The 16,634-nt window shown below is 39.3% G+C and overlaps 1 protein-coding gene across 2 annotated transcripts; it reads right to left on the bottom strand.

Annotated features, from left to right (window-relative positions):
• Positions 1-4,584: 4,584 nt before the first annotated feature.
• On the bottom strand, positions 4,585-15,357 carry LOC103722432 (glycerophosphodiester phosphodiesterase GDPDL7-like). 2 transcript variants are annotated; one of them, XM_089928878.1, is made up of 12 exons: positions 15,040-15,357; positions 14,790-14,884; positions 14,507-14,685; positions 13,415-13,711; positions 12,544-12,653; positions 11,579-12,080; positions 11,107-11,148; positions 10,727-11,008; positions 9,499-9,638; positions 6,442-6,668; positions 6,185-6,274; positions 4,892-5,032 (listed from the first exon to the last, which is right to left on the bottom strand). In XM_089928878.1, exons 3-11 carry the CDS (start codon positions 14,661-14,663, stop codon positions 6,229-6,231), a joined length of 1,803 nt encoding a protein of 600 aa, XP_089785004.1. In that variant the 5' UTR covers positions 14,664-14,685; positions 14,790-14,884; positions 15,040-15,357; the 3' UTR covers positions 4,892-5,032; positions 6,185-6,228. The 2 variants fall into 2 exon arrangements, with proteins under 2 accessions (XP_038985886.1, XP_089785004.1); XM_039129958.2 differs by having other exon boundaries at positions 4,585-5,032; positions 6,185-6,668.
• Positions 15,358-16,634: the final 1,277 nt, after the last annotated feature.

Raw genomic sequence — 16,634 nt, 5'->3', positions numbered from 1 at the left:
AAAGTGTCATAGAGCCAACGGCCCTTGCCGCAATCAATCTAGAATCAGGACATCTGATAATAAACCTAACACCATCTCTTCTCACGTCATCAGACACATCGTCGTTGAAGATTATCTTGAGAAAGCATGGGGAGAGGGTCCTAGGCGATAAGTATGTTAATTTTTATACTAGTCTCAGCGCTCAAAAACCATAATCTTGAAAGTGGTTTAAATTAAAGCTGATCATGGGCTGGATGGCTTGCCCAGCCTAAAAGTTAGTTGGCATCGGTACTACAAATAGGCTTGTGGGATAGGCCTAGGCAAAAAATAGGCTTGATCACAAAATCGGACTGGGCTTATACATACATACATACATACGGTTGTGGTTCAAATTTGGCCTGAGGGTGACCACGCTGGAGGAGTCAGGGAAAGCTACTGGTTGAGTTGGTGAAGGAAATTCGCATGCTGGACGCCAACGTACCTGAACAAAGCCTCACCAGCGATTTCGATGAGGGCCCTCCGATGCTTAAGTTAGCGTGGAGTTTTTATTGGCCAAAAAGATCCTCAGGTGTTACTTGATGGGGCTATTTATAGTCCCTGCAAAGGTACTCAGGTGGTGGAGGTACGGCCCATCCTCTTCATAGGAGGAGATGGCGCCGGCCAGATAGCGCGCGGCCACGACTTGCTTGAGACACGATTTGAGTTATCCCTATACTTGGTATGGCACTGACGTGTACAGCAGGGTATGGCCCTTGTCAACAGGCATGGCTAGGGCAGCAAGGTATAGTCCTTTGTTAACGTGTCTTGGCGTGGCCATCAAGCGAAGTATGGTGTGGTGAAGTTGCTGCAAGGCATGGCCGCGGTACGTACTGGGCGAGATTAGCTCGGCCTCCGACGGGGGTCGAGGTCGGCCTTACCCGCTTGGCAGGGCGCTGAGGTCGGGCCGACATGAGGGCTACAACAAATATTCGGTGAGATCGGCCTAGCCTTTCTGACTGAGGTTTGCTCAGCAGGGCGCCCCGAGCTCGAGCCGGGGCGCGTTGTCGCATAGGGCGCCCCAAACTTGGCCTGTGTGCGTCGTCGTATAAGGCGCTCCAAACTTGGCGGGGGCGCGTCGTCGTGTGAGGCGCCTCGAGCTCGGGCCAGGGCGCATTGTCGTATATCTCTGCAATCGAGAGAGCTCTTTGTGTTGCAGTCGACACAGTAGAGCGCCTCGAGCTCGAGCCCGGGACGCCATTATAAGCACCAAAAGATGTTGTTGCAGGTCGTAGCAGCGGAGAGATCTGGACGAGGCCGGCTTGGCCTTCAGCGAGGTCCGAGGTAGGACCGGTTCTCAGCAGGACCGAGGTCTGGCCTGGTCGGTGCTGAGGTCTGCTCGGCCGGAATGGGATGGTCCCCTGTCCTAAGCAGGATGATCCATTTTGCCCCCTATCACATACATACATATATTATAACACCACAAGCCATGTGTTGAGTCCGACAAACCATTGGGGCAACAAAACAAAGGCAGAAAAATGTATCCTGGCTTTGCAAAATTGGATCAGACTTGGGCAAAAAATTAAACCTAATGGTCGGGTCAGACCGGGCCTGGGTATAGCTATTGGGCCTAACTGCCGCAATACAACCTAGTCTGAGCCCAGCCCAGCCAGCATAGAGTTTGATCAGCTCTGGTTCAAATTAGCATTTACATATAATTCGTCATTGAACATAAATATTGGATATGTTTCCAAGCCCCGCGCGAGAGCGTTATTGGCCAGCTTTGAAGGAGTTCAAGCAACCGAGCGGCCGAGCTGCGTGTGTACGTTGCTTGGCAAAATTTTCATTTTAGAAATCTTTTTTTTAACTAAAGTGTGTTACATGCGAAAGTCTTGAGCTAATTTGAACTATTTGTACCATAGAGTACTCGCTGAGATAATATCACCCCTTTTTATCACTTGGACAAAAGGGGTAAAAAAATATAAAATATATAAATAAATCTATCTCATTTTATTAATTTAAGTTTTTGGAACAAGCAGTGATTTTAACATGGTATCAGAGTAGAGGTCCTGAGTTCGAACTCTGTCTCCGCACTTTTTAACTTTATTATTAAAAATTTCACATGTTGGGCTCATCTATTAAAAGAGAAGTCCGACAGCCACCAAAGTCGATTAAATGTGGGGACTGGATGCTTCCTGCTTGGACACGCACGGTGGAAGCGCTATCTGGTCCAGCTAGCACTGAAGTGGCGCTGGGATGACGTGCTCACACATGGGATGACTCACGGATCGGAAAGGGTATGAACAAAATTTCTACCCGCATCGAGCATTTCCTGGTGGAAGGGGGCCCAGTAAGAGCTGCTACACGGGTGAGGTTTCCTCTCCCTCCCCCTCTCCTATTGTTTTAGCGCAAAAAAAAAAAAAAAAGTCCGGCCCACATGTGAAAGAAAATATAATATATATATATATATATATATATATATATATATATATATATATATATATATATATATATATATATATATATATATAAGTTCGATCCTATTGGCATCCACCCCTCGGGATATGGAGTAGATATAAGATGGTAGGTTTGGATTAGCTCTTCCTAATCTTTTTTTAAAAAAATATTGAACTAGTTCCATTATATCTAGAGTAGATCAAATTAATATCCTCCATCTCTAGATTAAAACATTTTCATGCAAATACTCCTGATCACTTTGAACATGGGTTGGATAGAGAGTAGAAGGTGGGGACAAGCCCCGAAAAAAAACTTTAAATTAGTGACATCATGCCTGAAGTTGGATCAAAAATTAACACAACGATGTGCACATATAACCCCAATCTCTAAATTAAAATATTTCCGTACAAATATTTCTAAGCCTCACTTTGAAGCACTCCTGGTATTATGAGTGCGAAGACTAGTTCCAAGTTATCATGAGAATTTCCATATTATTTTACGGCCCAACATTTGATTGGATTTTTCTTAATAAAGCAGTGGTTATTAAATCGACCATTGCAGGCTATTATAGGAAAGAAATGGGGAGCGATGACAAGACGGAGGGCATTTGAGACCGAGCAAAAATTCCTAGCTATAGTATCGAGCCATGTGTATAACAATCAGGACTTATCCAAAATGGCTAACTAGAAAATATTATTAAGTAACCATTCAAATCTAATCACAAAGGACTACGATCAGCCCGAGGTCAGTCCCAATAGATCCGTAATGCAGTATCCCCTAATCCATGTAGGTTATAAGTCAGGTACACTCTGATACTATTTGTAACAATCCATGACTTTACCTAAAATAGCTAGCCGAAATGTATTATTTGGATTTTCTTGATCCTATATAAATACTCAAAACCTACCTAACGAATAACTAATGATGTACGGATTCTCACAGTATTTGAGTAAATCATCTGCATATTATCATTTATTAGAACAGTCTCGTCCTCTGCCTCTTTTCTTTTAGGGCTCGTTTGGTTCGCGGAAAAAGAAGGGGGGAAAGTGTGGTCAACGGGAAAGTAATGAGGTGCCTCTTGTTTGGTTGGAGTTTTCAAAGGAGAGAGAAGGGAAAGTTATATTCCCATGGGAATATGATTCCCACATTTCATGGGAAAGTCTTTCCCATGAGAAACATGGGAAAGTTACTTTCCCATGAGGCGGGAATCACTCCATTTTTACTTTTTCCCAAAAAGTCCTTTCAGCATTAAAGAAACATTAAAGAGGTATTAAAAACCTAATTTTTATTAAGGGCATAATAGGAATTATATATAACTTTCCTAGGAAAGTAGATGGCCAACCAAACATAAGCACCTTGGAAATTTGTCACTTTCCCATGGTCAACCAAACATGCCAAAAATACTTTCCTAGGCATCCTCTTCCTAGGAATTTGTTTTCCAGGAATCATATTCCTAGGAAGGAAAATGCTTCCCGCGAACCAAACGAGCCCTTATGGAAATAATGGCAGGGTGATGACTCCAAAAGAATAAATGCATATAAGACGGCGGTCAATTGTATCACATTTGAGTATCCAAAAAATGCTGTACGCATTTATGTATCTAAAATGAAAGCATCTATGGTGCATTGAGTTCTCTAGAAACTCTATAGTTCAACCAGGCATTTGGTTTCATTTCAAGTATATGCCAACCTTCTTCCCCCACAAAAAGTATATGCCAGCCACATGGAGAAGAATCATGGAGACGTGGATCGGGGTTTTGGTTCAACCACAGATTAGATATATAGCAGTCGGATTTGGACTCAGCCGTGGATTCTAAGCTAGTGTAGAAGACCTTGGCTAAAGAAGCTTGGATTTCGCTCTCTAAATCTTGGTTTGAATCAAGAAAGAAAAGTCACTTGCGCTTCCGCAGCTGTACTTCTGAAGGCACTCGAGTGTTAATAGATACAGAGTCATACAATACTAGGCAACCATTATTATCTAACTCTCTATAAGGATCAATCATCTCTGCCACTTTAGTAATATAATTGGCCTTCCTGCAGAGCACTTCAAAACTTCTTTGAGACCAACAAGAACCTCCCATCACAAAAAAATTATCCGAGCGACCGAAGCTTACATGCAGCTGCTTGCTCAGAAAATTCATGTTGCTGCAGCCATATCTCAAACTTATGACAATTGAATCTACCTCAATGGTCTGATCTAGCATAAATCCGTCAATTTAATACAGAACCAACTGGTTCAGGAAAGCATTGTAAAACGATTGCAAATTAAATTGAATAAGCAACAATAAGAAAACAACAATGCAAAGGCCTGCCGTATCAACTGATAGCTCAAATAATGAAACTGAGCATCACCATTAGGAGGCATAGAGCAGCATTTGCCGCTTTGGCTGGTTGACCGCTTGGATGAGTTGGAGAACTTGCTGGTGCTGCAACTGGTGCCGTCTCAGAGACCTTGACAACCGGAGGCAGCGGTGGGTCCCCAATATCACCAGCATCAAGTGCAGGGGCAGGGGCTTGGGCTGGAGGAAGTACTTCTGGTTGAGCCTCTTTGAGCAGGGAACCAGGCTCCACAGGTAAGATTGTGAATGGCAAATTGGCTTCCACATCAGAGCATGGGCTCCCTGCAAAATATTAAGTTTAGTTTGTCGCGCCGGTTGTAATTTGAAGGACCATAACTTTTGAATTACTCAGATATGAGTAATAAAAAGAGATCCAGCCATCTTTTTTGGTATAAACGAATTACAATTCAAAGGGTGATTAGGGGTGTCAAGAAAAAAGAAAATTTACAACCTAGACTAGGTACCTTCACTGTTATGACACCAGTAGCATCATCAACTAACAATAGTCATATAGGAAGAACTTTGCTGGTGAATGACAAATTGGAGCAGAGGGATCGGCAACAAAACTATATGAAGTCTGCAAACAACTATGGCTGCAAGAGGCAGGAACAAGAACGCGAACAAGAGAAGCTTTCGGTCTGAGGGTGTGGAAGCAGCAGTGGAAATAACAAGAAGGAGAACCACTATAACAAAACACTCCCAGAAGATACAGTTGATTTTGATAAAGCAATTTATTAGAGTATAATGTTACTTGAGATTGAGAAAGTAACCTCAAAAAATGTTACTTGACAAACTGTATTGATAATAATTTAATTCGTTTTCATAAGTCAAGTATTGATTAGTCAGATGTGAATTGGGTGATGCCACCCCTCCGCTCCATGGAGGAGGTTCAAGCATAAGTTTGGTTGATTAAATTTTTTAAAAAAGGGCAAAAAAAGCATGGAAGCTTCTGTCTGAAAGAACAGGGATGGGGTTCTGGAGCGAGAGCAGTATTTAATGGAGAAATTCTGAAGCAAAAATACTGATTTTTTTCTGATGGGTGTAACAGCAAGAGAATGCATATGATGATACAAATCAGATCACAAACAATGTTCTCCAAGCTAAACAATGATAAAGTAGCGACACACATGCTTCACTAATCATAACAAACCGTCACCTGACAGGAGACCAAATTAGATCAAATTCAGAAATAGATTTCTTAGGAATAAAATAATGATTAATAAACTTGAGAAAGTCAAAAGTAATAAACATGATAAACACTAAATAATGATTTCTTGAGTAGCTGTAATCAACTATAAAATCTACAGATGAAATTAAAATATTCTAGAAGTTAAGCAGAACAAATATATTTATGGATACGTAATACGCTTTCTTATGTTCATGTTCTTATATAATTATGAAAGTATACTTGCCCTTGTATTTTTAGATACTCACTGAAGTATGCACTAGCTGTTGCAGGATATTCAGTTATTATCCCATCAACTCCAAGCCCTGTAGCATAAGTAGCCATTTCCACAAGTGGATCTGAGAAGCAATCAAAAGGTATACTCACAAACTCGTTCCTCAGTCCTGAAACATAGATAGAGAGGTTCGCTGCATGCATCTTATCTATGACTGCAGTAAAACCAGTAAGGAAGGAATTTGAGATAGAAATAAGGGAAGTTTTGGCGACGACAACTGCATCTGCATACTTCTTGATCTCATCCACAGCTGATTTTGAAGCATCACTTATTGTCTCCTCCACTTTGAAAACTCGCTTGTAGCTGGAATTGTTCTTGAACATGGAGAGTACTGAAGTGTCATCAGACTGGATGAGAACCTTTTGAGTGGTTTGTTTGTCATAGATGGCATTTATCAAGGCACTGGAGACTGCATTAACTATGTCAAGTCCCTTCTTGGAAGCAAGATATGGAGCATTCTGCATAATATATGATGATTGGCATGTAAGATGATCTGGATCAGTAAATTTAGTGCCGCATAGCAGATACAGTTGTGTCAGGATAGTGGATAGTTGTTTCACTTGACTTCTTGTTTTTCTAGGTATATAAATTTCATTACTACGTGGCCTGGTGATTTTGATGGTTCACACAACAGGACCCTCAAGATTCCAGAAATTCGATATTTATGCATACCTTTTTAATCTGTCATTTACTAAAGTTCCTTTTTGCATGTAGAGAACAGATCAATTTTGATATTTCAAATTTCACGTCGAACTGTACATAATATTCAGTTTGAAGTGTGCTGTATTTAAGATTCAGCGTGCATAGGCTATAAACAAATTTATCGTATGGATACAACAGAAAACAAGGAACCATATTTATTCCTTCCATCACAATATGATCCCACCAAAAAACAGCTTAAGTAAATTCCCTAGTGTCCTCTTTGTCCCATAGCTTGAAATGGTTTTAAAAGATCAACTTGATTCAGTCTCTTATCTTCAGCTCTTATACATCAAAAGTGCATATAATTTTTTGCAATAACTAGACAAGTAAATAGGATTTTCTGATAGTCCCAAATGAGATAAAAAGGATTTAAGGTGGAGGTGACAAGTCATTTCGACCATTGTCAAGTAGAAAAAGGACACCTTCCGGAGCCTCTAATCACCAAAACAAGTCTTACATGTATAGCCATGTACGGGTCCGGTTTGTTATTAACCGTCATCCACTTATAGATGCCTTGAAGTCATCTCGATATACCACTCATTTTGAGCATGGATCTCCACTTGCTATTGAATGGTGAAGCATTGGTTGAACACAAAATCTTGTCCAACCATGAACCCAAAAGCACTCCCATGACCAGTATTGGAAAAGGTAGCAATTCAGATGCAAGAAGTCCAAGACAAATAAGGTAAATTTATGCAACAAGAACTGGTGCTAGAGATAAATGCTAATGTAGGTGCAAAATGACCAAACATGCTGAAGGTTAGATGCACAACCCTTTCCCATGGACGCCACTTGACATTTGATGCAAGAATTCAAAGACAGGTGGGATGCTAGTGGCATGGAGCAAATCCAAGATGGTTTTCTCTTAAGTACCTAAAGCAATCCTCCTAGGAAAGAATACATCTCAGAGAACATTGCAAACTTGAACTTATTCAAACCAAATCCCTACTCAGTTTCAAAGCTCAAAGCTCCAGTCAGTAATTGATTTTAAAATGTAGACCCATTCAAGGCCTGCTAAACCATCCCAAACCAGATGGTTTGGACCCAAAGCTAATTTGGGTTAGGACATGGAAGGAAGGGATTAGGCTTGCGATTTAGATCTGAAACCTAAAAGTCTTTATGGTGATTAGAGCGTCAAAGGATTAGGGCTATTGCATGAAGAAGATAGGCGGATAGAAGAAGGATCAATGGAAGGTGCTGCAGTTTGGATAGTTTATGATAACTATGGGCTGAATAGAAGAGTCTCACCTCTATCCTAAACCCAATGATTTTCCGGCGTCTCACCAAAGGAGGAAGAAGAAGCCTTGCGCCTCTTAATCTCAAGAGCAATTGAAAACCAAAATTAATTCTGCCTTTATTCTTCAACGTTCACCCTTTAAATAGATGGGGCGTTAGAACAAAATAGAAAATTAATCTTATGACAAAACTCAGATTAAGAATGACTAAACTCAAATACTAAGGGCTAAAGGATTCCTAACCAAAATAGGATTTGAGCAAGTCAAGGGACCAATTAAGACTTCTAATCAAAGTAGGAGTAGATCAAGTCCTCTTTTCACACTACATGAAGTGGACCCCTTGATGCCACCTGGCAATCAATTACATGGACTCAATTAAAAGACTCAATTCAGAAAACTACAACTCAATTAAGGACTCAATTGACAAAACGAACCAAAAATCAAACCCAAACTTCATGCGCACGCCCTAAGGATTGGGCGCCTTGCGCCTGCATCAGGGGCGTACCTCACCGAACTGCCCTAGAACTGGGATGGTTCGGGCCTTTGAAATTTGATAGAAAATGATTGATGCCTTCCACTCCAAACAGAGTTTTTGAGAGGCCAAAGGTCATATATCTCAAAGGGTTGATCAGTTGCCAAAGGTTGTGAATCAAAGGTCGGAGGTACGCTCATTCCTCCCTCCCCCTCTCTCCTGATCTTGCTCTCTCTTTGTTGAATCCTAGAGGTACAGGCACAGTGCTATGTACGGTGTATCGATTTAACACTTACAGTCCCATATCATACCTGTTCCAGTTCTGGAAACCTTGGATCCATGTATATAAATGTTTCAAAACAATGACATCTCATCTAAACAATGTACCAGAACCTGGCTGTCGTTTGAGAATAGACTTCATTCTAATACAGCCATTTTCTTTCAAAACAATTTTGAAGGAATGAAAATACCCTTAAGCTAACTTGGACATGCCATTTCACTTATATATGCATGTACCTGTAGCACTTTTACTGAAAAGGAATATTATCTCAGAGAACATCACAATCCGAGACCAAATCAAACTCAAATCCTACCTTTATTAAAGCCTCCTATAAATATGAATTTCAGAAGTGTAGATCCATCTGTGTAATATCCTTAATAATGACACTTCACTAGAAGAACTTATCAGGTCAGGCTTGCTGATTGAGAATAGACTCCATTCTAATAAAAAGTTCTGTTCTAACCAAAAAAAAATATTTTTGAAATAATTTGCAGAGGAACAAAATGCTCTGTTCTATTTCAATATACTATTATTCCATCTAATAGAGAATGCTCCCAAGAAATTACTAACATATGGAATATAGAAAACGTATACTTGACCTCAATGCTGATTAAGATCCCGGAGACAGTGCTGTTCTTTGCAAAGTCCAAGAATTTGGCCAGTGTCATGAATTTGCCCTGATTTTTTGCAGCTGGATTCCTCACCAGGTTAGCACTAGAAAGGGGATTTGCCAGCAAAGCTGCCAGGAAAATAATGGACCCAAAGATCAATGAGGTAGAATGATACTGCAATTCCGCTTCAAGTTTCACAAGATGATGCTTACATAAGCTAATTGTTAAATAGTTCTCTTGAGTATCATTTTCACAGAATATGGGCCATGAATGAACCATATCCTCTCAAATTGCAAATACAAATGCATCAAAAAAAGTTTATATATAAATAGAAAATGAATCCTATCAGAAGCTCACTAAACATTTTATGTTTAATTAGCAAAAAAAGTTTTAAGCTAGCAATTCCTAAATAGATAGGAACTGTTTCGATTTTGCCGTTTTGTTCATAATGGGTAGGCCAGATATAAATCTAGTACCGTACACCAAGTCTTGTCTTTCTATATCTCTGTCTAAGACTTTTCACCAAAAAAAAAGGCATACTCTTTTAGCAGTCAATCCCAGCAGAATGACAAAGCTCTATAGACATGCATATCATTATTACATATTGATTAATTCCTAAAATGCTTATAGCAATTATGATGTTATGCATAAGAAACTTTGTATAATGAAGATAATTTCCCAGTTGATAGAAAAGATAAACATAACTATATGACTCATTCCATCAATACTACTCCTCTTTAGACTAAATATATATTCCTAAAATATGGACTAATTACTTTTTGAGACCCTAATATAACATCATAATTTATTGAGCTAGGCAGTGGATTTTTCAGAAATATATGGATGCAGGTAATAAAAAATCGAGGTACTGATCATGGACACTATTAAAACTGCATGAGACACATATCTGATTAGAAGAAGAAGAAGAACATGTAAATGATATTTCAAAGACGAGAATATCCCGGATCTGCCTGGTTAATTAAATTATTACTGTCTGGGTATCATCTATTGAGAATATTTCACCTTGATGGAAGAATTAACAGCTGTCTCATGGTGAATCAAGGCCATTTACAATCAGAAAACTACACATTGCACGACACAGATAGGCCTTTCATTGCTGTATTTTGCATTGTATCATTGTATTCTCAGATTCAACTGATAACCTACGTCCATTTTCATCAAGGTTGACATTAAAGCAAAAGGATGAAATCCTTACGCTTCAAACTTTCAATCTCACTCCATGTGAGATCGAATGAAAAGATTCCATTGTTCTTTTGTATCTCGGGCACTGAAGCTGATCGAGACATGAAAGAATCCACTGCTGTTGTGTCTCCCATGAGATCTGCTGAATCCAAGCAGAAGGCCACTCCATCTTTTGACATCTGAACAGAACAATCAATTATGTCGGCTCCATCTTTTACTGCTTGCTGATAAGCAAGATCAGTGCATCCAGCAAAGACTCCACTTGCACCATTGCGTGTTATAATTAGTGATCTCTCTGCATCCATAGCCACTGTGTGTCTTAGAATGTACAACCCACCAAAAGGACATTGAGAAACAATATGACCATAGCCTAAGAAAGGATGTCAAACTCACTTTTGTTAGAAGCAGCACTATCCTTGTTATGCGCCAAGCAAGCTGCATCAAACAAAATAACCATGAAAATAGTTGACAAGAGGTGCGATGTAAAATCCTTATTTGATGCGACAACTAATCAATGCCTTTGCAACCAAGTCCAGTGAGTTAAAATAAAATAAAATAAACCCAGAACATTAGAAATAGAAATGCAAGTATTATCTAAAATTGATGAAGCTGAAAGGGAGAATAAATATGTAGAACATTGTGATTGTCCTCACCATAAAAGTATGAAACAGTCTCTAGAATGTTTTCTGACAGTAAGACTTGGTTCCTAAAGGATTATCTGATTTGATTATGTCGAATAGTTAAAAAGCAGTCTGTGTATGCAAATTTCAGCAGCAGTATTTCTCCATGGTACAGAGATTATTGATATATATTTTTGTCTAAGATAAGTATTGAAAACTATTGAAAGAACAGAAAGAACACTTACCTACAGCTGCTGATGCTGTGGAAGGGAAGTCTGTGAGCACACCATCAACAGAGAAGTTCGAGTGATCTATAAACTGCAAGTACTCGGCTGTAGGATCAAAGCTGTAATTGTAGCTCACGGGCTGGTCATTTGCAAAATTATATGCATGCACTTCTAGCCCTAGATTGTGAGCATCTGTTACAAGAGTAGTAGCAGACTCTAGATACATATCTTTACTAACAGGCCATATATAGGTTTTAGGAACAAGAATTCCGGAAGCAAATGATTTGATTGTTGCAAGATTTTTTAAGATTGAGCTGTATGTTTGATTAGTTGAGGGTTCTACTTCCTCCTCATCTTGAAACCGGAAGATGAGCTTTGTCTTGGCTTGTCCTAACTTCCCATTAAGACTCTTTAAGAAATCAATTTCTGGAGAAGAGATGTAATCAAAGTCCATTTTTTCCAATGCTGTTAATATGAATTTTGCTGGGTCCAATTTGTGTTCCTTATAGAACATGCCGTACTGCAACAGAAGTAAGAGTAAACATCAGTTCAGTATTGAAATTCTGGCATATCAGATCTCTAGGTAAATATGAAAGTTTCAGATTGATAGCAATAGGGTAGGGCATTATAAAGAATCTCTTTTATAAGGATGCCATGCCTACGCCGCCTCAGATCTGACCAAATGCAAAGGAGTTCATCAAAATGATACCCTGACTAATGTAAAATTTGCTACAGAATATAATATCTGAGAGAGAGAGAGTGAGTAACTCCTGACCAAATAGCCAGAAGTTTTCTAGAATGAAGTAACTAGGCATCTCTGCTATTAATTTTGCACACAGAGACCTCAAAATAGGCTAACATATTCTACAACAAATTAGGCTGGCATTTAGTCACCGAATATATGCAGAAACATTAACTGGAAGGAAAATGAATATTATTTGTAGTAAAAACAAAATGATAACCAATGGCACAAAAAAGCATACCTGCAAATTCAACCAAAACCGAGATGGGTGAAACCCTGAGATGTCTTGTACTGAGGATACTGGCAGGTTGCCATCAAATAAACTTGGCCGAGAGAAGATATTTTGAATTGCTTTGGGATGATAAGAGTAGCATTATAGTCAGTCTAAAGTCCAAATTTCATCAAAAATAAAGCAACAAATTTGGATACTGTATGAATTATAATTAAGTTGATAGCTGATTTCTAAGATCCTCCTACAAATTTCTATAACCGAGATATAAATATTAACCTTCAAAAAAAATTATGTTCCAAACTGATGAACTGGAACATTACCCTCCAAACAAGATGATTGTTCTTATCAATTCCATGATTTTAATTGACAAAAAGATATTTAACAAAGGTGATGCATAAGCTGCCCTTTTGTAGTGCTTTCCACAGAAAGTACCAAGAAAATGTTATAGGTATCTTTGAATCTGTTTCCTAGTACATTTTCGCATGTGTATGGTGTACATATGCTGCATCTGTAACACCTAACAAGTATTGGAGCCCATTTCTCCACTTGAGATTGAGACGCATCTACACCGTAAGACCATTCCAGAACATACTTTCTTAGTACAATATATAAATTAAAAGAAAGCAGGTGATAAAGCATTGGTTCAGAAAGATCCATTTGCATTGCTTCAATAGTTATATTTCAAGCTCATGAATTACATCAATAATGTCCTTTTTTTTCCTTTAGAATGAGCATGATGTGCTGATTAATTAATAAAAGAACAATGCATCTTAAGTAGAAGAACTACCAAGCTGTAGCCTGTTTTCTAAAATCAACCAACGAGCTAATAGAAGTGCTGATAAATTTCCCATTGGAAGTAAAAGAACTACGATATACTTACTTGTAACATTGCTGATTAACTCATCCATAGTAAAATCCAATGAAAACCATCCCTTAAGAGACTGTCCATTCACAGAGTAAGTCGCATCTCTCTTTGGAAATACAGTTGATATAGTTGTTGAATTATCGAGTCTCAAATCTGAACGGCAAATACCAGCCCCATCTTTAGTCAATTGCAGATCACATAATAGAACAGTTTCTTTCAAGCTGGTTGCCAATGCAAACTGGTATGCAAACTGGCTAGACTCAGGAAAGATCCCTGAAAAGCCACCACGTGCTATGACCAATGGAGCATTACCTGCATATGCATGTGAAAATAATTTTATTAATACATGAAGATTATAGATCTCAAGTTCCTAATCCATGAGCTAACATATTAATATTATGTTTTTCATAATCCACCTTGTATCTAGTTAAAATACATGCATTTCTAAATTTTAATTTTAACTTTTATTACAGGTCAAAAGGACTAACATGATCAAAAAAGTTACGGATTGTGGTGGCAGTTAAAGATGAAAAAAACAAAAAAAAAATGCTATGGTGTTTTTCTCACACATCACTAGTCTTAACCATGATAAAAACTAAACAAGATAATACGGTAATCCCCATCATCTGAAACAGCCTAAATAACCCGGTATTATATACTCCGATAACAACCTCCACCATTGATACCCCTCTATCAGCTTTTTCATGCGATAATACAAAACCTTATCTATCTATTTGCATTTACTTTGCACGCAAATTAAAGTTGAGAGATAGTATTGACCGCGACACCAGCCATGAAGGAAATTAACCAAGTCATGCAACAACACATGAATGTAACGCCTAGCAAAATACTAGAGTAACCCAATAGCAGTTAAGACTTTTGGAATGAGACAGCAGTGAACTCCATTTACCATAAGTCACAGAGAACCAGCTGTGAGAGCTGCAGATTGTACAATACCAACCTATCCTAATCATGGGATTTCACTGATAGAAACCATGAACAAGATACGTTCTCTTCATAAAATTTCAAAATATGCTTTACAAAAAGGGAATCTAAAGAAATGAACACACAGTAAATCAAATAATCAAATAGAAGCGATCGATGTACCGCTCAATGTCTTCCACTGTGCCGCCTGAGGTTTCGCAGGTGCCGGCTTTGCCTTCGCAGGAATATCCCCAGCTGCGGGCTTTGCAGCCGACTGATTCCCAGCTGCAGCAGCTCCATGCAGCAGCAAGAAAACCAGAAACAGTTGCCGCATCATCATCCTCCAATTCCTTCGAGAAATCCTATCATTCATGCAATAAAAATCCAATTCAAATCAGTGAAATCAAAATGGAAAAAAAAACCAAGGCTAAATTGCTGCGTTGGATTTATTGCATGAACAAGTGACCTCAGGAATGTTTCTGTGGGTCCCAACCCGGAGGAAGCTTTCCCGACTCCAGTCTCGTCAATTTGTGGGGAGGGGAGGAAATCTACCTGCAAGAGCTAGAAAGATGGGAAAGGGAGGGATCGTGGGAACGTCGAGGAGAGAGAGGCGTAATTTAGATCGGAAGAATAACGAAAAACACTAAAATTAAAGGGTAGAGCCAAACAATTGGGGAGAATATCTTGTCGGATTGTTGCACGCAAACTGCGATCACCTTGTTTAAGAATTTATTCGTTCTTGCTTTGTATTTTTAGGAGCAACGGTGGAGCTGAAATCTCTCCTGGTCTCTCCCCATTTAATAGTACGTTTCATAACCTCCCCCGACGAAGCCTTCCGGCCTCTCTTTTGTGATGGAGAGTCGGAGGATCCATCTCGGCCCTCCATCGGCAAGATCGCCGCCGCTGCGGCTGTGGACACCTGGCGAGGGGCTCCGAGGGGGCTCGCCGGCGAGGGAGACGACATAAGGGGCGTTGGGGAGAAGGCGCGAAAACAGGGTGTTCCCCATCATTATGTGAAACAGTTCAACTGAATCACTAACTTCAAACATTTTCTAGAAAATTTTTTTATTGCCTCTTAATTATAATTAATAAAGCTATAAAGCCAGGTAATTAGTTTTCTAGGCTCTCTCATGTACAGAGCCGGCCCAATTTTTAGGCGACTGCCCCGGCCCAAAGAAGCCCCACTGCATGGAAAACCTAAAAAACAAAGCGGAAAGAAAAAATGCTCTTCTGTGAGTTCGCCTTAGGCAGGTCTCCTGCAGAAAAAGCCTCAAAAACAAAATAATCTTAGGCCTCCAAATACATTGGGCCACTCCTATCCATATATGGTATATACATATACAACTAGATGTTTTCTTGTGAAGTTTAACCTTCTCCTTTTGCCAAACCATAAGGTGATAGTCTTTTTCATACAGTGTTAGTATGTGTCTCATGAATATTCATTCAGGTACTCAATATGCAGACCTTGCTTACATTTCAGTATGTGCAGCACTAAGCCTATAGGGGGAAATAGCCTCTAGGAACTGATTCCTGTGAGATGTACATGTTAATTACTATGTTATTAGTAAGTGTGAAATATTACAAAAAGGACGCTCATTGACCACAAGAAATGGTGCTATATTTACCTCCACCCAGATCCATATCTTTGTGATCTTTTAGGGTGCTTGGTCACCTTGCATAAATGTCTAGCTTTCCAATTTAGTATTGGTTGTCCCAGTGATTATCTTCTATGAACTAGGGCTCCCTATTCTCATGAGGTACCATTTTCTTGTGAATCTTTTGGACTGGTTATTCTCCACAAGAATATTGGGTAATTGCAATTACATGTGTTTAAATTTATTTTGGTGTGTATACATGGTTAATATTAGTTCATGGATATCATAGACTTCCCTATTAATAGTGATAAATTGTTATCAAATGCATTCTCATTTTAGTCAGATCCTTAGTGTCTCCTGAAGATTGTAAGAAAGGTGCGGTAGCTCCATTGGCCCATTGAGAAAATCACTCTCTCCAATTTTGGAGATGCAGCATTGAGACGCACACCTACCCCTTGGCTGGAAGAGTTATGTGCATCCCAAGGATACAGGTTATTTGTGATCAGGGGACCTCACCAGCACAGTCAAAAAAAAAGGCGGAGTGTTTGGCTAAAGCAGATGGACATGGTAAAGCCCAACCTTAATGTTATAAAGTATACATAGTTCAGTAGGTAGGTGATGACTTAATTTTCTCGATTTAGGACTGAAAGAAGTAGCCTGTTTCCATGTTCTACTGATCATTCTACAGGAAATTTTTATCTGGTCTGTTGGGTAAC

Source organism: Phoenix dactylifera, chromosome 2 (assembly GCF_051530095.1).
Source record: "Phoenix dactylifera cultivar Ajwa chromosome 2, Ajwa_hap1_PhDact_Kaust_v1.1, whole genome shotgun sequence".
In the NCBI taxonomy this organism is placed as follows: domain Eukaryota; kingdom Viridiplantae; phylum Streptophyta; class Magnoliopsida; order Arecales; family Arecaceae; genus Phoenix; species Phoenix dactylifera.
Note: the sequence above shows the minus strand (reverse complement) of the source record. Positions and strands in the feature narration are given on the sequence as shown.